Consider the following 20,831-nt stretch of genomic DNA (forward strand, 5'->3'; position numbering starts at 1 on the left):
AATCACTATTTAATATTTAAAAAGTGATTTCTTGTTTGTTTCTGTCCTAAAAAATGTAGGGATCTGTCTTATTTGCCACTGTATGCTTGGGGGACCAGACAGTGTCAGGTATACAGCTCAATAAATGTTGAATTAATGCATTTTAGAGAAAGTAAAAACCTCTATGTATTTATGGAAGCTGGAAGGAAACTTGGAGATCACAGCTGACTCCATCATTTGACAGCTGGGTAAACCGAGGGACAGAGAGCTGAAATAATATACCAAAGGGCACACAGTGAGTGAGAAAAGTGTTGCTTCCTACTTTTCCCAGTGTTTTCACATATATCGCCTTATTTTGCTCTCCTACTTTCCTGGTGCAATGGTAGGGTACTTGGGCAATGGTGGGGATTCCAAAATCTTGTTGGGGACCGAAGAGAGAGAATGGATGAGTGACCTCTCCTCCTATGTCCAGGAGGGATCCCCAGGGAAGAGCTGTAACTGGACACCTTACCTGTGTTCAAAGCAAAGAATACCCAGGACACCTATGTTTCTCTGGGACCTTACGACCCAGCTCCCCTGGGTGGAGAAAGGTGCCCGGTTGTTTCCGTGGGGTTAAGGTAGCCCTCTAGTGGACTAACAGTCAAAAGACTTATCCAGGACCTGCAATTAAATTGCTGGGTGACACTGGGCAGCAAGTTAGTTACATGTTCCTGCTGGTCCTCTTTCCCCATCTGTAAAACGGTTGGGGTATGTTGGGCTAGGATCGCTGTGGCTCAGCGAGGCTGACTCAGTTGGTTAAGAACTGTGCCCGCGGGTTTTGAATACTGTAAGAGCGGACTCGATAAACCTTTCAATTTAGGAATGAATGGATTAAACTGCTGAAAAGGTCAAGGTGGTGCAGATGTTAAACTGCTGGGACCTAGGCTTCCCAGGTCAAAAGGGGAGGTCGAGGGGTCAAAGGTCGGGTTCCGGTCAAACGCCCGAAAAACCGGAAGTCCCGAGTGGGTCTAATCCTAGTCCGGGCCTCCAGCCGCGTGACTAAATCTCCCCGGGGCGGAGCTGCAGCACCCGGAGAGGGCGGAGTTTGGGGCCTCCCAATGGCAGCGCGGATGTCCTTCCAGCGCAGCCAATCAACGTGGGAAGACGGTAAAATTTAAACCCCCTCCCACGTCCTCCGCTGGGACCTGTCCTGAAAGCGTTTGTATGAAGTGCGGCCGCTCGCCCCGCCCCCTCCGGGGAGGAGGGGAGAAGGGCGGGCTTTCCCTCTCGAGTTCGCCTATCACGGCGGGCAGCCTGGGGAAAGGCGGGCGGCGGCGCCAATCAGGGCAGCAGCCGGGGTCCGGCGGAGCAGTTGGCTACACTTGTAACTTTTTTCGAAAGCTGCGTTTCCCGGGAGATCCTAGGCGGTGACAGAGCGCGGCCATGGCTAGAGGTATTGGCCCGGGTGGCCAGCGCCGGGGCAGCTGGGATAGGGGGTCGCGCTGGAGGCGGGACCGAGGTGGCGGGAGCTGCGGCAGGGAAGCGCTCTCCCGCCGGCTGCTCGCACGGAACGCGGTGACGAGCTGGGGTGCGGGGGGGAGGGGCTGCGGAACCTTCCCCACCTCGTCCCCACCCTCGCTTCCGAAGCCCCCAGAAACCCCTCCCACTCCCGTGCTTCGGTTTCCCCTCTTTAAAGTGTGGGCACCCGGTGGCCTGCCTCTCCCGACGCAATGGGGCCATATGTCAAAGCTGTTTGGAAACTAAAGCGCAGGGCACCTCCAGGGAATGGTTGTCATTGATACAAATGGGGGGAGGGCGAGGCTTCGCCTGCTTAAGGGCTCTCTCTTGTTAGGAAAGGAGGTGACCCCGAGGCGAGGGCGCAGATCGGTAACCTACATGGTGGGGAGCGCGTCGGAGTGGACCCCGCGGCAGGCGCCTTCCTTTCCCTCCCTACTCCCTGAGTCAGCTCTGCGCCGCCGGGGCGGGGACGGGCCCTGCTGGCCCACTTTGGGGTGAAACAGGTCCCCTGGCACCTCCCGGGGCGGCCCTTCGCGCCGCAGCTGATCAGTACTCCTGCCCACGGGAGATGGCTTGGGTGGGTTTGTGCAGCCGCGAGGGAGGCGATGTCCCTGCCTGAAGTTCTTCGCAGTTAGTTGGCTGTCAGGACAGTAAGACCCACGTTATGCGGCAAAGTGATCTCCAACCGCTGGTCATTTCCAGCCGCTGTGTCTCCTTCATGCAAAAACTTTAGCGTGATGGTTCACTTGAATTATTATTTAAAAGAAATAAGTTGAGGTTTTACATTTTTCTCAAAATTCTCAGGGTATTACATATTAGTAGGAATTTGCGTTAATGCAGTATGCTCCCTGTGGCGATCATAATGAATAAAATAAGGATTCATTCAGCAAATATTTATTGGTCTTCTTTGTTCTCAGCTCCTGCACCCAGGTGCATCATTTATTTTCCCAGCATCCCTTTACGGTCTTTTGGGACAAGATTTACCTAGATTATGATTAAGAAATGAGGCATAGTGAACTTCATGTTAAAGAGCTTCGTAACCCAGTCCACACAGAAAAGTAAGATGCCTTAAATATTTTTCTTCAGAAAAGGGTTAAGCATCTAAAAGTATATTTAATAATATCTGACTATTTTATCTGACATAGCTTAATAAAGCTGTGCTTCCCTGATTCATTTTTCCCATCACAGCAGCAAAATCATTTAAACTACCTGGTTTTTTTTTGTGTTTTTTTTTTTTCAGTACGCGGGCCTCTCACTGTTGTGGCCTCTCCCGTTGCGGAGCACAGGCTCCGGACGCGCAGGCTCAGCGGCCATGGCTCACGGGCCTAGCCGCTCCACGGCATGTGGGATCTTCCCAGACCGGGGCACGAACCCGTGTCCCCTGCATCGGCAGGTGGACCCTCAACCACTGCGCCACCAGGGAAGCCCTAAACTACCTGTTTTAACAGTAGTGCATTAAAAAAAAAATAGCTTGCTTTAATTAATCTGTTGGGGGGAAACAAAGTGAACCACTTTGCCATTGAAATACTTGAATACTCAATATGGGCAAGTAATAATTACCATTGAGGGCCAGGTGCTTTATTATGTCAGTTAATCTTTACAAACTGTTACTTCCATTTTTCAGAGGTGGAAGCTGAAGTCCAAAGTCACTGTCCAGACTCTGGCCATTCTGTGTCTTTGTTTGTTCCGCTCTACCTCCCTTATTTAGCCAAAGTGAAGATGAGTGTACCCAGCTTCTACCATAACAGGTTACAAATCACCTTTGTAATGTACTGGTTAGTGATTCTCAGTGACTCACATGACCCCCCCCCCCCCAATGAAGGGTCAGTCTTTTTCTTCTAGAAAAGAGGTCTTTGTTCCTAAGTTGTAGTTCACTTTGAGAGCCCTGCGGAGTCACATGAACAAAATGTTCAGATACTGGGTAACTCCTCTCTGGTTTTGAAGTTTTACAATCATGTAAATATTTACAGCCTCAAGGATATTACTTTGGGCAGGATCCGTACATCTACTTTTCCCCATTTCTACTGCCACTGTCAGATGGCCTCATACTTGGTCTCCCTCTTCCCACTGTGACCATCTCCAATTTATCGTGCCTCAGCAGCTAGAGTGGTCCCCAAGAACACAGATATTTATCATGTGACTCTCACCACTCCTTCTGCCCCTAACCTCCCCTTTTGTTCTTAGGATCAAATCCACAGTCCTCACCCTGGCCTGTAAGGGGCCTACCCACCCCTCTGGCCTCAATGTGCTCCATCTCTGTCTGTGTTCATTGTTGCGTCTTTAGCACAGGGCCTGGAACACAGTAGGTAGTCAATAAATGCTTGTTGAATGGATGAATTGGTATTTTAGTGTCTGAGTTTGAGGAAAGCAGTATACATTTTTTTATGCTGAAGTATCCTCATATCCATCAGTATCTCAGTCATGTGACCCTTAGGCAAGTGATTTATTTTCCCCAAGCCTCGATTTCTACATCTGTGAAATAGAATAGTACCTTCTCATAAATGGTTGGGAAGGTTAAATTAAATAATGCATTATTGTACGGCCTGACACAGTAAACATTCAGTAAGTGCAAGCTATTAGTATCATTGCTGTTGGATTCTATTTCTATGAGACCCTGGGCAACATTAAGAGTTTTTATTTCTGTGACTGGGTATATGTATTTGTTATGCACATATGAACACCTCATGTACAGACAAAACAAAGTGTTTTGAAACTTTACTGAAGGATTTGAACTAAATTTTCTAGCTACTAGAGCTGCAGAGTTGAGAGAAATGGGTGCTAGACTTGTATTTTAATGTATCCCCTGCATTTTGTGGGCTATGATGGAGAAAGCTATAGCCCTGAGTAGGTGTGTGTAGTGGGGGCGAGGGAGTTAAAATAGTATGAGAAATGGACAAGCTGATCTGAGCATCTGCTTCCTGCCTCCAGACCATGATTCCCATGATAGTTTGGCAACAAACTACAAACCTTCTCTGCCCTGCAGAGGTAACAGACACTGTTTCAGATGGCTCAACCTGGGTGTCAGAGTGTCACTTTAGAATCCTAACTCTGCATAGTCTCTTGGGTATTCAAGTGGGCAGACTAGCCTACTCCACTGGAGTCAGTGGTTGGATGGGTATGGCAGGGGTTCCCCAGCCCTGCTCTGAAGGATTCTAAAGCACGAGCTGATTTGGGAGGTGTTGTCCTGAGCAGTGTCTTGCCATTTAATCCACTGTCTTATCCCTTCTAACGGGAGGCAGCTACTTAAAGTGACAGCCATTTGTTTATCTGTGGATGTCAAAGGTGCCCTGGGTACGTTATGGAATTCATAGTTCTTAGTTTTTATCCATGAGGATGCTGAGGCCTAGTCTGGGTAAGGGAGTTGGCTATGGTCACAAAGCACCTCTGGGGCAGATGCAGGGAGAGATACCCAATCTTTGCCTCTCAGGCCATAACCCAAGGCTAGATGCCCCGAGGTCTCTTGTTTGCATTATGACTTTGAACAAATACAGGGACTCTTTTGGCCATGGGCCTTCAAACCCTAATGGCTACAGCACAGTGGTTCAGGGCAGTAAGGTATACTGGAACCCCTGCCTCCCAGGACATTTCCTCGGGGACAGGAGACTTGGGTGACTTGCTAAACCCTCTGCAACACCATTTGCTCCTGTATGTTTATTTCCTCACCTGTAACCTGGAAGTTAGTGGCCAGGAGTGTAGGCTCTGGTCTGTTGGCCTGGTAATCTATTTCTAGTTCTGAGAACTTGCCCAAGCTCCTCACTTCTCCGAGGTTGTTTTCCCTGTCTGTGGAAGAGAAAATAATGGTGTCTACCTTCAAAGGGCTGTTGTGAGGTCTGAATGGCATAAGGTATGCAAGAGAAGCACCCAGCAAACATACCGTTATAATTCCTGGCTCTATTTCCCCAGGGTCCGGACCGGTCAGGTGCAGACCGCCTGGGTTTGACACCTAACCTGATCGCTTTCTAGTTCTGTGGCTTTGGACAAGCCTCTGCACCTCCTTGGAAGCTCAGTATCCTCATCATAAACGGTTAGCCACAGGACCTGGCCCCCAGGGGCTTGCCGGGAAGGTTAAATGCCCAGGAAAACACTCCGTGAGCACAGGCTCGGGCACACAAGAGGGCTCTCGCCTGTCGCGTTCACCGCTGCCGACTGCGCCTGGCACGGACGGGTCTCCCGAAATAGCCGTTGAGCCAGCGAGAGTAGGAGCCTGGCCGGCCGAGAGCCCGGGCTGTCATTATCATGTTTCACACCCCTTCCTCCCCGAGTGGCTGAGGACGCGCGAGAGGGGGCGCGCCCGAGTCGGGATTCCTCGCGGCCGCGGGGCCCGCCCTCCTTCGTTCCCTCCCCTTCTCCCTCCCTCGCTCCGGAGGAGCCTCGCAGCGCCGCCCCTGCCAGCCCCCTCCCCGGCCGGGAGCGGACGGTGGGTGGCGGCAGCGGCGAGCGGGCGGGCCGCGGAGGACGCGCCGCCAGCGCCTCCCTCCTTGCGTCCTCGGTCCCGGGCCGGCCGGGGCTGCCGCGGCGCGCGGGTGCCGGGCTCTGCCTCGCAGGCCATGGGGGAAGGGGGCGCCGTGGGGCGCCGCCGGCCGTTCCCCGGGGCGCCGCGGCGGCGCTGGTGGCGGCGGCAGCAGCAGCAGCAGCGGCAGCGGCAGCGCTGGTGGCCGGGCCGCGGCGGCGGCGGCGAGGGCGAGGGCGCGGGGCGCGCCGCCATGGGCCTGGCCGGGCTGCAGGTGGGTGTGTCGGGCCCGGCCGCGCGGGGGGCGGGCGGCGCGCGGGGCCCGGCCGGGCCGGGCGGCGGGAGGGCGACTCGGGCCCCGGCCTGGCCCCGCCGGCCGGCCCCGGCCTCCCGGCGGCGCGGGCGGCCCACCGCCGCCGGGCCCTCGGAACATGGCTGCGGCGGGAGGCGCCGCCGCGGCGCCCGGCCCGGGCGGCCCCGCTCCCCGCCCCGCCGCGCCCTGAGCGCCCCCTCCCCCGCTTCCCCCGGGTCCCCCTCTCCAGGCAGGAAGATGTCCAAGCCCCGCGCGGTGGAGGCGGCGGCGGCGGCGGCGGCGGTGGCAGCGACGGCCCCGGGCCCGGAGATGGTGGAGCGGAGGGGCCCGGGGAGGCCCCGCACCAACGGGGTAAGCAGGCACCCTCCCCGCACTCGCTCGGCGCGCCCCGAAGGGCCGTGCGGCCGGGCGCCCCTGCCGACCCCGCTCCGAGAGCACGTGGGCGCCCCCGCGGCCCTGGGGCGGGGGTGCGGGCGGGGCGCCCGGCCGGGCAGCTTCCTTTTCTGCTGCCTGCCTGGGAGTGGCGTCCACACCCGCTCCGCCATGACCCTAGCAGTGTTTGACCTCGTAAAAGTTTGTGTCTTTATGGCATTTCCAGGCCCCGAGACCCAGCCACCCCTGTGGTGGCCGCCTTCCCAGAGTGTGCGGGGCCTGCCCGGGGCCCTCGGGGAGGTCACAGGGTCTCGCTGACTTGGTGTTGAATGGCTCACCAGGCAGAAAGGCTCAGTAGGGTTTCTGGGAAGGCCCTCCTCCTGTCTGTGCTTACTCAGAGGAGAGGCCGCACACCCAGAGACACCAGCAGTGACCTGTCCGCCCCACCGGTCTGCCCACCGCAGTCGAGTAACCGCCCTAAATGCGACGTCTCTAGGCGTTTCTTCCTTTAGCTCTGCACCCCCCCAGTTAGCCCGAGAGAACTACCCCAACCGCAGCCCAGTCCCGCAGTCCGTGGAGGCTGCTGGGCTGCATGATTTGAGAGGGGCCAGGCTTGGGCACACAGAAGGCTCAGGCAGTAATGGCAGGTCCTGCCAGCTGACCTCAGGACTGAGAAGTGGTTGATCAGGTTCCCTGAGGCCCGCTTCTGTGCCAGAGTCCCTGCAGCTCCTGCCAGGGCAGTCGGCTCCTGCACTAGGCCAGCCCTTCCCATCCCGGCCTTGTTTACCCTGGTCCTTCTGACCTCCTTGCTACGGGTAGGTTGTTTCATTCTTATATAGACCTTTGTGGACGGCTGGTTCTGCTGGCCAGATGGTCCCCCCTTAGCGAATGGAATTAGAGACGGACTTGGACCTGGGGGATTCTGAACCTTCCACTGCTCTGCTGGGGCTGGAGTAGCCCAGTTTTTGAGAGATGTTGTCTATTTTTTGTCTTTTGTATTCTGATTGCCCCCTTGGCTGCCTAAATCTTGTGGGATCTTCTTCTTCAAGCCTCTTTCAGAATATGCATTTGTCGTTTTAGGAGAATGTATTTACCGGGCAATCAAAGATCTATACCTACATGAGCCCGAACAAATGCTCTGGAATGCGTTCCCCCCTTCAGGAAGAGAACTCAGTTGCACATCACGAAGTCAAATGCCAGGGGAAGCCGTTAGCTGGAATCTACAGGAAACGCGACGGTAAGCCTCTGAAATGGCCCTGTTCTGACCATAGCTGGCCGGCTCGCATCCTGCAGAATAATGTAAATGTGCTAAATTTTTATCCAGCCTTTTCAAGCCAAAGTTCAAGAGGGTTGAACCATGTTTGGTCTTGCTGCTGGGAAACACAGACAAGGGGGAAGGAGCTGCCTGTTCCAGGGCGTGTGCCCTGTTGGTCTGACAGGTTCTCCCTGCTTTCACAAGAGTTAGCGTGTCCTTCAGGCTTGATTATCTTGCCAAGTTGCAACAATATGGCACCTGGCCTGTTGTTAGAGAGGCTCACAGGTGCTAAAAGTACAGAAATTATGAGTCTAGGTTGTCCGGACCAGGCTCTTGCACTCCCGCTGAGTCGTGTGAACCTAAGGAACTGATTTCCTTCCCTTTTATGAGGTGGCCTTGACCTCAGTTCTAAAGTTTCTTTCTACTCAAGTGTTCAGTGCTAGTCTCTGGAGCATCATACTCTGGAATGAGATTTGGGGTTAAAATATTGAGCAAGAAAATTAATGGTTATTGAAAATTCTGTCTGGCCCTGCAAAACACGCTGAGACCTCTTACACATCTTGTTCTAACCCAAATATTCCCTTTTAAAGCTGAGGGCGGGGCGGGGGCGCCGGTGCACGTGAGCTTTTCCCAATTCACCGTGCTCCTTTCTGATTAAACCTTGCCTTAGAGAAGCAAAACTCTGGCTATCAGCAGCTCCGTACCAGGAAGCTTTGTATTCGTTAACAGAAAGTGCCGTAAGAGATGGGGTGGCCCAACCTCTGGGCCAGATCTGAGGCCCCGTAAAGGGATGGGGTGGCCCAACCTCTGGGCCAGATCTGAGACCCCGTAAGGGATGGGGTAGCCCAACCTCTGGGCCAGATCTGAGGCCCCGTAAGGGATGGGGAAGCCCAACCTCTGGGCCAGATCTGAGGCCCCGTAAGGGATGGGGTAGCCCAACCTCTGGGCCAGATCTGAGACCCAGGGGCAGGAGCCGGCCCTCTGCCTGATTCCCCCTGGGACATAGGGTGATGTTACTTCATATGACTTAAAGGTTCCAATCCTAGCTCTGCCATTGATCAAAGGAAGGGACGTGGGCAATTTGCTACTCTTTTCTGAGCCTCCGTTCTCTCTGTACAGTGGGAGAGAGAGGAGTCCTACAGGACCATTCTGAAGGTCAGTTAAAGAGCAGGTGCAGATGGGCTTTGTGAGGGAATTCCCTGGTGGCCCAGTAGTTAGGACTCGGCTCTTTCACTGCCCTGGACCCCAGGTTCAGTCCCCGTTCGGGGGAATTAAGATCTCAAAAGCCGTGCAGTGCGGCCAGAAAAAAGGAGTGGGGGGCGGCTTTGTGAGCGCTGCATACGTCAGCCTGTTCTCCACTGGGCTGTGAGCGTCACGGCCTGCCCCTCCCCGCAGTTCAGCGTAGGCAGCACTCAGAACAGCACTCACCACACTGGGTTGGGGAAGGGGCTCTTTTGAGATGGCACTCAGCCAGTCTCACGTCCCCTCTAGAACGGGGCAGGATGTAGATTGTCCTAAATGGGGACACGGGGCACAAGCTAGCTGATTTGACTCGTAGTGTTATTACGTGGCGACAGTCAGAATTGGGGGCTGGAGGAACATTGGAGGAGACCCCAAGGTCCAGGTTCTTGTCCATGATTCTAGACCCTTTTCCTGCCTTGATGCAGACTCAACATGACTGCTGATGTTCACGAGCACCACCCACTTGTAGGGTTACGCCTGACGCCTTACCTCCACCCAGGAGGGCGTACAAGGAGCCAGAATGGTCTGGATGGGTGCTGATGTATTTATTTTTCTCTTTTGTTTATTGAGATATAATTCTGATATCCTGAAGTTCACCATTTTAAAGGGTACAATTCAGTGGTTTTTAGCATATTCACAGATATGTGCGACTATCACCTCTGTTAAACTCCAGTACATTTTCATCACCCCAAAAAGAAAACCTGTACCTATTCACAGTCGCTCCCCATTCCTCCCTTCCCCCAGCCCCAGGCAGCCCCTAATTTATATCCTGTCTCTATGGATTTGCCTATTCCGGACATTTCATATAAATAGAATCATCTAATACGTGGCCTTTTGTGTCTGGCCTCTTTGACTCATTATAATGTTTTCAGGGTTCATCCATGTTGTAGCCTGTGTCAGTACTTCGTTCCTTTCTGTGGCTGAATAATATTCCATCCTGCAGATGTACCACATTTTCTTGACCCATTCATCATTTGATGGACGTTCAGGTTGTTTCCATTTTTTGACTATTAATAAGCTGCTGCAGACGTTCATATACAGGTTTTTGTGTAGACATCTGCTTTTAATTCTCTTGATAGATTCCTAGAACTAGAATTGCTGGGTCATATGGTAACTCTATGTTTAACATTTTGGAGAACTGCCAAATTCTTTTCCAAAGTGACTGCACCATCTTACATTCCCACCAGCAATGTATTATTTAATTATCTGTTAAAAGTAAAATCTCTTTTGAAAAAAAATAGTCCAACGCTGGTGCTCCACAACTATTTTTAGTAACAAGTCATTGGCGACGTCCCTCAACAACACACTGACTGGTGTCGGGGCACCGTGCTGGGAACCACTGTGAACACTGGGCTTCGACCCTGTTAGAACAGGGAATTTAAAAAAAAAAAAAAAAAGAAAAAGAGTCTGAAATGAATCACTCCAGGCAGCTAGCTCTTGGGGAAGAGGTCTTTGCTGGGGAGAGGTTCTGCTTTATTGCCTTACTCCTGTCCACCAACACTGGCCCACCCTTTAGGAATTTAGCTTTTTTCCCTGGGGTCTGCAGCCCATTTCCTGAAAAGCCATTGGTCGAGCCCTCACGCCAGTGTTGCTGGCCGTGGTGCTTCTGCTTCAAGGGCTCTTTCAAGATGCAGAAGGCCCGATGTGTTGATTAATTAGATGAGAGGGATCCACTCACAGTGTATATGTTGACTCATCATGGTGTAACATTTCAAATAGCTTATAATTGTATTTCTCAATTATACCTCAACAAAGCTAGAAAAAGAAAAAAAAGATGCAGAAGACCAAAAGCTGCACCCAGTGTCTGGGTCAAAAAGTAAAGCCAGACGCTTTGCCCAAGATACTGGTTAGTGGACACCAGGCTTAACAGCCCAAGGGCACGGCTGCCCAACACGCCCCATCCCTCTCTTCTCTCCAAGCCTGTCTTAGCATGCGGCTGAGGGCTGGAAAGTGGGAGCCGGTGGGTCCAGAGTCAGCCTGTCTCCCCCCACCCTCTGCCCACAGAGAAAAGAAACTCTGGGAATGCAATACGAAGCTCCATGAAGGCCGAGGAACAGAAGATCAAAGACGCCAGGAGAGGTCCCCTGGCCCCTTTTCCAAACCAAAAATCTGAAGCAACAGAACCTCCCAAAACCCCGACCTCGTCTTGTGATTCTCCCAATGCAGCTGCCGCCAAGCAAGCCCTGAAAAAGCCCGTCAGGGCCAAACAGGCTCCCAGGAAAAAGTAAGCGCCCCCTGGAGGCCACCCCTAACACAGGGCAGTCTGCCCAGTGCCGGCAGGGGTGAGGCCGCCCACCCTCTCAGCCCCTTGAGCCGTCAAGGCTCAGATTCCTGAGTCGCCACCGGGGACACCACTGTTTGTCAGCATCTTGGTCTGTCACGGGTCCAGAGCTCAGGAGCCCGCTCCCCGCCGAGAGTAGGCAGCCTGTCTTTGACACTCTCTGAGGCCCCCGTGGGCAGGTGAGCCTGAGTGACCCTGGGCCACGGTGGACAGAGGTGTTGAAGTGACATGGCTTCCAAGGAGCCTGCTGCTCGGGGGTTGTGTGCCTCCTGGACGTGAATGTGGTCTCGGTGCTAATACTTGTTTTCTCCTCTTCCTTTCTCACCCCAGAGCTCAAGGAAAAACGCAGCAGAATCGTAAGCTCACAGATTTCTACCCTGTTCGAAGGAGCTCCAGGAAGAGCAAAGCTGAGCTGCAGGTAGAGTCCCGTGGTTTTGATTCCGGCTCTCGGAAGGGGCAGGGCATCCCAGTGGGCGGTGCTTGCCGTGCACAGCCTGAGCTCGCTTTGTATCATCTTGGGACAAGTCTCTTGGCCTCCATGGCCTCGATATTCTCCTTGGTCTAGTGGGGGCCGTCATAACTCTCTGGGTCACCATGAAGCTTAGTTACGACGCCTCTGTGAAGGAGCCTTGTCGCCTGTAGCACGTGGCCTGGAAAGTCAGGACTTACCACGAAAGTGGCTTTGGCAGGGCCGTTGGAGCCTAGGAACATGAAGGCTGCATGCTCTTGGGAGGCTTGTTTTTCTGCTGTCCAGAAGTTTCATGTCTCGAGGTGGTGAAGAGCAGTGGCTTGGGAACCACTTCCTGGTCGTATGACGTCGGGCCAGTTACTTAACCGCTCTGTGCCTCTCTGTCCTGTCTGTAAAATGGGATAATAAAGTAGTACCGTGTGCGGTTGTTGGGAGGCTGCATTCTTAAGTTAATGCACGTAGAACACTTAGAACCGTGCCTGGTATGCCCTGAGCACCTGTTAACTATCGTCACTTGCTTCCCCCGTGTTGTCCCTTCCCGGGGCCCCTCTCTGCTCTTTCCCACCCAGCCACTGTCCCTCAGAACGTGCGAAAACCAGGCAGGAAGGCTGACTGGGCTGTGAGGCCCCTGCCTGCCGTGTTTGCAGAGTGCTGAGCTGTGCACAGGCGATCAATATTTGATGCAGTGAGGTGGGGTTATTGCCTTTCTGTTAGGGAAACCCAGGGTGTGGCCGGGCCCTGCAGCCCCCGGCTGCTTCTGTCCACCCTCCCACCCCGGGAGCGGCAGAATAACCCGCAGGCTTGGGAGTAGCGCTCAGGATTGCCCCCCACGAGGGAGGTGGGGGCCTGGCCTTTCAACCGGAACAGACCCCTTCAGCCTTTTGATGTGAGAGCTGTGGCTGTACAGATGCTGATCTAGCCTCTCTCCACCCCCCCACCTCTGAACTGGCAGGACTTCCTTTAAAAAGGGGGGGAGGTCCATCTTTCCCCCTAGAGAGAAGCTTTGGCTTTATTTCCTTAGAAAGGCAGCGTCTTTCAGCCAAGAACAAGCTGTTGCAAGCTGTTTGCCTGCAGCGGGAGGCAGTGTGAGGTCATCGTAGAGACGGCACTGCAGAGGGCGAGGCGGTGCCCAGCCCCGCTCAGAGCCGCCGCGCCCGCACGGGGAGGCTGGGGCTCCACCAGGCGCCGCTCTGGGCTGTGGGGCGGGGCGGGCAGCTGAGTTGGCCTTTTTAATTAAAAACAACAACAACGGGGCTCTCTGTCGGGGCAGTGGAGGCTGCAGTAGGGTGCGCCGCAGGTCTGCCGGACCCTGCAGCAGGCGGGCGGCAAGCAGCAGGCGGCACAGTAAAGCTCACGCTGTCCCTGGACGCAGAGCCAGTGGCGAGGGAGAGACACGCTGTGCCCGCCGCCGTTTGTGTTGGCTCTGCCGCGCGCACCGCGGCCAGGTGGTCGCCGGCCAGGACGGCGAGGCAGCTGTCGGCCGGGCTGCTGGGCTGCGGCTGCCAGGGCGGCGGCAGCTCTTGACTGCAAAGTGAAGCCCGAGGGCGGGGCAGCTGGGCCTCGTCTCAGGGGTGAGGTCAGGCCTGACCTGCCTGCCCTCCGGGGCTGGCCGAAACCGAGGCCCGGGGCTGGGTGTGGGCAGCGGGGGTGAGACGGACAAAGAGCTCCGCAGACAACACCTTGCTCCCTTCCCGCCCACTCAGGCCCTGGGTCCCCCGTGGGCTGCTGCCGGAATCCTCTTTAGGACGCTCAGAGCTGGCTGATCACATGCCCCAAACCCCGAGCCTCCAGAGTGAAACTCAGGGCCGTGCATTCAGGGCCTCCACGGCCCCGGCTCTCCTCACCTTGTCTCCTCTGCCTTGTTCTGTCACGGCAGGAAAGTCCCCCGTCGCCTATCTCAGTTCTCCCACGATTACTCCCATTTATCTCTGCACACTTGTAACTGATTCATCATTTAACAAGGTAGCTGTGTGTGTGCACGTGGGGTGGCGGGGGGCCGTTGTTGCTTTGAGGGCTTACTGTGTGCCAGGCACTGTTCTAGGCCAGAAGATTCCGCAGTGAGCAGGCGGTGGGCACACGCACCCCGTCTAAAGGGCGCAGCCTCTGAACAGCCCTGGCTGCTGTCGTATGAAGTCAGAGTCCTGATTTTTAAATGTCAGCAATTTCGCTATTTTCTAGAAGTCTGCATGGGCCAAACAGAACATAGCCACAAGCCCGATTCTGCCCTTGGGGCCACCACTGTCTCCCTCTTGGCCTCTTTAAACCCCGGGTGGCGACGGTCCGCCTCAGACGGGCATTGAGGAAAGGATGGGGGCTTGGGGGCTTGGGCATCCTTTGGGACCAGTGCCCTGGAGGCCAACTGCAAGTGACCTGCGGGCGGCCGGGGCTCCTGGAATGGCCTCGGAGAGAATGCTGACGCACGTCTCATTTTTTCTTTCCTCCCCACCCAGTCTGAAGAAAGGAAAAGAATAGACGAATTGATTGAAAGTGGGAAAGAAGAAGGAATGAAGGTAAGGGGCCGCAGGGCCCACTCGTGGAAGTTAAGGCTGTGAAGTCGCACCTTCCCTGGTGCAGAGGCTCACATAGGAGCTGCGCTGCTTCAACCCTCTGATGGTCACTGTGACCAGGCGGGCTGTTACAGGTTGTCCAGGGACCAAATGCTAAAAGTGTCGTTAAAGGGAAGGCCTCACGAAGGAAACATGAGATGTCACCCTGAGGAAACTTTTTAAAAATTATGATGAAATACATGCAACATAAAATTTATCATTGTAACCATTTTTAAGTGTACAGTTAAGTACATCCTACAGTCACAGTTGTGCGATCATCATCTCTGTCGAGTTCCAGAACTTTTTCATCCTCCCAAACGGAAACCCCGAACCCATCTGCACTCACTCGCGTTTCCTGCCCTCAGCCCCTGACAGCTAACAGTCTGCTTGCTGTCTCTGTGGGTTTGCCTGTTCTGCACACTTCATGCAAATGGAATCATAGAATCTGTAGCCTGTTTTATCTGGCTTCTTTCATTTAGCATGACGCATAGGGAAACTTTTAAAAGGACAAACTGATCAGATTTTTCTAGACTGTTTTCCTGGGAAATGGCAATGCCCAGGAAATTTGCTTTTCTCTTCATATATTTCAGACACACTGGGTGGATGAGAGGGGAGCAAGTCTCCATAGTGGTGGCCAGATGGCCCTGGACTAGGACCCAGGGGTTGGAAAGCTTCAGTTTCCACCCACCATTGAGGGGGATCTGAAATTTTTTTTTTTTTTTTTTGCCCACACTGCACGGCTTGCGGGATCTTAGTTCCCTGACCAGGGATCGAACCTGTGCCCCGTGCATTGGAAGCTCAGAGTCCTAATCACTGGACCGCCAGGGAATCCCCTGGGGCAGGGGCCCCCAACCCCTGGGCTGCATGACCAATACCGGTCCCCGGCCTGTTAGGAGCCGGGCCGCACAGCAGGAGGTGAGCAGCGGGCGGGCGGGCGAAGCCGCATCCCCGCTACCCATCGCTCGCATCACCTCCTGAACGTCCCCACCCCCGTCCATGGAAAAATTCTCTTTCACGAAACCGGTCCCCAGTGCCAAAAAGGATGGGGACCGCTGCCCTAGGGGGGATCTGAATTTAAGTCTGGACCCCTCAAGCAATCACCCACCATCTCCAGAAAATGGAGTGAGGAGAAACCCAGGAGGGTTAATTATGGGATAAAGGAGAGACTCAGAACACTGGGTCCTACTACTCCCCCGAAGAGGCCAGGACGTGGATTTGAGTCTGTGCTACACGGCTTCCTAGCTTTGTGGCCGTGGACACAACTCTGCCTCTCTAATCCCGTTTTCTCACCTGCAAAATGGGGCAGCACCCACCTAGCAGATCTCTCAGGATCTGGCGTAACAAGGCTCTGCAGATGGGCACGAGGGAACTCTGGGGCGATGGATTGTGGCAATAGTTGCACAACTGTATATGTTGACTAATACCCATCAGACTGTACATGTGAAATGAGTGAATTTTATGGCCTGCCGCAGTAAAGCTGTTCCAAGAACGCGGTGCAAGCCTCCCGCCCCCGGAAGCCAGCGCTGCACTGTGGCGTTTGTTGCTGTTATGAACCAACCCTCCCTCTTGGCACCACCCAACAGATTGACCTCATTGACGGCAAAGGCAGGGGCGTGATTGCCACCAAGCAGTTCTCCCGGGGCGAGTTTGTGGTGGAATACCACGGGGACCTCATCGAGATCACCGACGCCAAGAAGCGGGAGGCTCTGTACGCGCAAGACCCCTCCACGGGCTGCTACATGTACTATTTTCAGTATCTGAGCAAAACCTACTGGTAAGTCCCCTAGTGCTTCGAGTGGCTCTTCCCCGCCCCGGCAGAGGTCCAGCCAGAGGGCCACCGAGGGCATCCTGACTCTCCTGCAACAGCTTCTTGTTTAGTTCTTGCTACCTTTTTTCAAAGCTGTGATGCAGCTCCCCCACTCCCCCACTTCCCATGTTTAATTTTGGGGATCGGAGCGGTTCTGGATGCCATCTCGTGGGACAAGACGTAGACCAGTCTCATGAAAGCCTGCGTAGGGGCTCACCTGGCCTCTCCTCTGGGACCCGTGGCCAGAACAGCTCTGGGAATTGCTGACTTCTCTGTCCCCAGTGTGGCAGTGTCATTGATTGCTTTTTCTTTAATAGACTGTACTTATTAGAGCAGTTTTAGGTTCCCGGCAAAACTGAGTGGAAAGTACAGAGCGTTCCCATGTACTGCCTGCCTCCACACCCGCACGGCCTCCCCCCACTGTCAACATAGTTGATTTTTATTCACTTATTTATTATGCAGAACTTCCACAAAGAGCCTTTTGCATTCCCGTCTAGGCCTGCCCCCTGCCTCGGATCCCCCACACCGAGCGCCTCTCTGGGCTCTTAAAGATACTTTTTTTGAGTTACTTCGCTTTCCCAAAAACGTGGCCCTAAATAACCGTCCCACCAGAGCTGAGAGCAAGCATGACTCTGACTGGGTTCAGAACCCTCTTTATCAATTTAATCCTCTGCCGCCCTCCCTCCCCACCAGCGTGGATGCAACCAGAGAGACAAATCGCCTGGGAAGACTGATCAACCACAGTAAATGTGGGAACTGCCAAACCAAACTGCACGACATCGACGGCGTGCCTCACCTCATCCTCATTGCCTCTCGCGACATCGAGGCTGGGGAGGAGCTCCTGTATGACTATGGGGACCGCAGCCGGGCTTCCATCGAAGCCCACCCCTGGCTGAAGCATTAACCCCACGGCCCCGCCCCTCCCCCCTCCCTTCTTCAATGGACAAAGTGCCCTCAAAGGGAATTGACTTTTTTTTTTTTTACACATTTAATCTTAGCAGATTCCTTCAGATGTTTTTAAAAAAGTATATTAAGATGCCTTTTCACTGTAGTATTTAAATATCTGTTACAGGTTTCCAAGGTGGACTTGAACAGATGGCCTTATATTACCAAAACTTTTATATTCTGGTTGTTTTTGTACCTTTTTTGCATACAAGTCAAACGTTTGTGCTTCCCGTGCATGCAGTCAAAGACTCAGCACAGGTTTTAGAGGAAAGAGTCGAACACGAACTAGGAAGCTGGGCGATGCGCCTTCGTCCACCTGAGGAGCCGGGACTCTCTCCCCTCCTCAGCCCTGACGTCCCAGTGCCAGGCGGGCGCGAGGAAGAGCTGCCTCCCCACGGCCTGGACGGGATGTTCCCAAGCTCTTGTTTTCCTGACATCTCGACAGGCGCACATGGAAGTGTATGAATATTTTTTAAAAAGGTTTCACAGTAAGATAGTCTTCCCCTCTGCTTTCTCGAAAGCTTACTGACCCGGTGGCTCACGGGCCGGGCCTAGATTTACTCTTCCACGGGCTGCCGCTTTTCTGGGCACCTCGAAGCATCAGGGCGGGGAATCAAAGCAGATGTGGGCAGGAACAAGCACTGCTTACCTAGCCCTGCCGGGCAGGGGTTCCCGAAACTGGGTTAATTTCTTTATAGAAATGTGAACACTGAGCTTATTTTAAAAAAAATAATAAAAACAAAAAAGAAAAAAAAGAAACCACAGAAGACAACTTACATGTATATAGGTCTTGAAGTGAGTGACGTGGCTGCGTTTTTGTTTGGGTTTTTTTTTTTTAGTTTGGCTTTTTTTCTCTCCCTTGGTTTTGTTTCTGTAGAAGAGATTTGAGATGGTACACTATTCTAATCAAAAATAAAGTTTTGTAGTGCGACCAGAAATTACTTACCCAATTCCCCACCTCCCCACCCCCGCCCCAACCTGATTCTGCTGGGTTGAAAGTTCCAGACCTGCTGTCAAGGCTTTTGTTTGTCAGACCCCCTGGTGTCCTTCCTGTGAAGATGCAGCCGTGAACCAAAGGGTGAGCCTACAAGCCCCGAAATGCAGGGTCCCCAGCCCAGCTGCTGGAGTGCAGGGGAGCGGGCGGGCCCAGCGGCCCAGGGATCACGGCTAAGGGTAAAGTTTTCACCTCGACTGTGACAGCAGGAAGAGCAGCAGGTAGCTTCCTCCCAAAGGGAAACCGATTCCCACTTTCTGTTAACCTGTAGTTCAGGGGCCTGGGGCTCTGGAGCCGTGACGTGGGGTCTCCTGGCCCCCTGCTCCCAGGTAAATGTGAATGGAGACAGGCATGAGAGCCTGTCCTCAGCTTCAGTGCCCCTGTCCCGGTCTCACGACGGTGCTACCTAAGAAAGTCTTCCCCCCACCCCACACTTGCCTGGTCAGTGGTCAGTGAATTGGAGGAGGATCTGATGGGAGTGTGTAAATGTGAGATAAAATGTCTTGGTTGTACCTGTTTGTGGTTTAGCTTTGTATTTAAAAAAAAAAAAGGAAATAAACTTGAAAATTATTTGTCATCATAAAAATGAAATGAAAATTAAAATATTTATTGCCAGGCGAGGCTACGTGTGTCATTCTGGTTTTTTGTTTGTTTGTTTTTTACAAGGCAGAGGCAGAAGAAAGGTTGCATTTTTTTGGTTTTGTTTTGTTTTTTGTTTCGGCCACACCGCACGGCTTGTGGGATCTTAGTTCCCCAACCAGGGATTGAACCCTGGCCCTCGGCAGTGAGAGCATGGAGTCCTAACCGCTGGACCGCCAGGGAATTCCCGTTTTATTTTACAAAGGGCCACACACCAGTGTGAATCAGTTTTGGTGACTGTCCTCCTAGGGGACAGTCTCTTCATTTGTATCATGAGGGGGGGTCAGAGGTTGCTTGTGGAGATTAGAAGTTAAACATGTTGCCCCCTTAGAACAGTGCCTGGCAAGTAGCATACATTTCAGCTGTTGTAACTGTCATTGTTGTTTCTAACGTGCTAGAGTTGATTCTCAGGTAGGCGTCTCAATGGTGCTGGAAGTCGTCGTGTCCCCCGCCCCGCCGCCAGCCCAGATCGCCATCCCCACCGCACACGCCACCACCCGCCCCGAGAGGCTTAGTTCCCTCAGCCCCAGGCACTAGAGGCAGGTTGGGATGGTGGGTAGAGTCCTTGGTTTACAGGTGGAAGAGCCATTCCCGGCATCGATCGGCTCTAAGCATTTGTCAGCTGTCACCCTGAACAAATCACTTACCCTCTGAAATTTGTCCATCAGGTTCGGAACAGCCTCTGCCCACCTGCCTTGCAGGGGTTTCCGCAGGATTCAGTCGTCACGTATTACTGCCTCCTCACGTTGGAGGGGAAGTGTGGCCTGGTGGCCAAGTGCTCGGCCCTGGAACAGAACCTCAGGTTCCAGCCACTTAGCAGCTGTATAACCTTGGGCGGGTTACCTAACCGCCCTGCGTGCCACTTTCCTCCCCGGTGACACGAAGATGACACTGGTGCTTGTGTCGGGGTGATGGTGAGGATTGGATGAGTTTGAGACATAAAAAGTACTTGCACATAGATGATCCTCAGTAATCAATGTTAGCTGTTATTAGGATGAAAATTGTGGGTGGTTTTCTATCATTCCCTGTTTACAAGTGCCCAGGACTGATAGATACTGCCTCTAAGCCTGCTCCTCCTGGGGCTGGGTTTGGAGTTGGAAGCCTGCAGTGTGGGAGCGGCCGTGTCTCTGCTGTCTGTGGTCACACTGGGCCCGGCTCCAAGAACTTAGCTTCTGGCGCTCCAACGGCCACACCCCAGCGTCTGCGGTTCTGAAGTCAGGATGCTCGGGTTCGTTTCCCAAGTCAGCTCTCACCTCCAAGGTGCAGAAATCCTCCTCCCTCCCTGCTGTTAAGAGGGCAGCAACCAGTCAGGGTTGCAGCGTTACAGGAATCAGGACCCCCCCGATCTAAGATGCTGCTGAGATGGCATTCTGGATCAGACATTTGAACATTGCCGACTCTTCTTGGGACGCAGAGTGGTCTTGGCCTTGGCACCTGGGTTCAAGTCCCACTTTTATCACTTTCCAGCTGGGGCCTTAGACAAGCCCCTTAGCCCCACTGTGTTGGCACGTGCTTGGGTGAACCACGGGAATAATAGTAACGCCCATCCCATAGGGATAAGGTGAGGCAACATATATAGGTGTGGGCAAGGCATATAGTAAATTGCACTCATTATTAATATTTGCACTTTTTGGAGAATAGGGTACATAGAGCGTCACAGATAAGAACCGAGGCCTTAGAATCAGGCCTCCGTGTGCATTCTGGGCAGTAACTTCCCAGCTACGTGACCTCGTGTGAAGTACTCTCACCTCTTGGGGTCTTGGTTTCCAAATCTGTAAACGGGACGATTAGTATTAGTCCCCATCTCCTCAGATGTTATAGGAATAAATGAGATAATCCAGGCAGCCGGGAAACACGTTCAGTAAGCCAGTGTTATTCACTAAGAAGACAGGCTCATAGGGTGAGTTCAGCAGGCTCATTAGTTTCTTTGCAAAGTATAGTCTCCCGCTATCTACAGACTGTATTTCATTGATTCCTAAATGCACTTATTTTTTTCCACATTTTAACATTGCTGAAATCAGGATGAGCCTTAAAATCAATAG

At 53.5% G+C, this 20,831-nt stretch overlaps 1 protein-coding gene and 1 long non-coding RNA gene across 7 annotated transcripts; one reads left to right on the top strand and one right to left on the bottom strand.

The window, feature by feature from the left end:
* The first annotated feature begins 1,286 nt into the window (after positions 1-1,286).
* On the top strand, positions 1,287-17,915 carry KMT5A (lysine methyltransferase 5A). Of its 6 annotated transcripts, none has more exons than XM_067701098.1 (8): positions 1,387-1,411; positions 6,469-6,590; positions 7,692-7,848; positions 11,113-11,332; positions 11,720-11,807; positions 14,309-14,368; positions 15,988-16,178; positions 16,905-17,915. In XM_067701098.1, exons 1-8 carry the CDS (start codon positions 1,402-1,404, stop codon positions 17,113-17,115), a joined length of 1,059 nt encoding a protein of 352 aa, XP_067557199.1. In that variant the 5' UTR covers positions 1,387-1,401; the 3' UTR covers positions 17,116-17,915. The 6 variants fall into 6 exon arrangements, with proteins under 6 accessions (XP_067557203.1, XP_067557199.1, XP_067557200.1 ...); XM_067701099.1 differs by lacking the exon at positions 1,387-1,411 and adding an exon at positions 5,917-6,200; XM_067701102.1 differs by lacking the exon at positions 6,469-6,590 and having other exon boundaries at positions 1,287-1,411.
* LOC137203951 (uncharacterized) lies at positions 2,355-5,829 on the bottom strand. The gene is made up of 3 exons (XR_010933381.1): positions 5,351-5,829; positions 5,140-5,256; positions 2,355-2,460 (listed from the first exon to the last, which is right to left on the bottom strand). It is a non-coding gene; the product is annotated as an uncharacterized lncRNA (long non-coding RNA).
* Positions 17,916-20,831: the final 2,916 nt, after the last annotated feature.

This window comes from Pseudorca crassidens, chromosome 12 (assembly GCF_039906515.1).
Source record: "Pseudorca crassidens isolate mPseCra1 chromosome 12, mPseCra1.hap1, whole genome shotgun sequence".
Lineage (NCBI taxonomy): Eukaryota > Metazoa > Chordata > Mammalia > Artiodactyla > Delphinidae > Pseudorca > Pseudorca crassidens.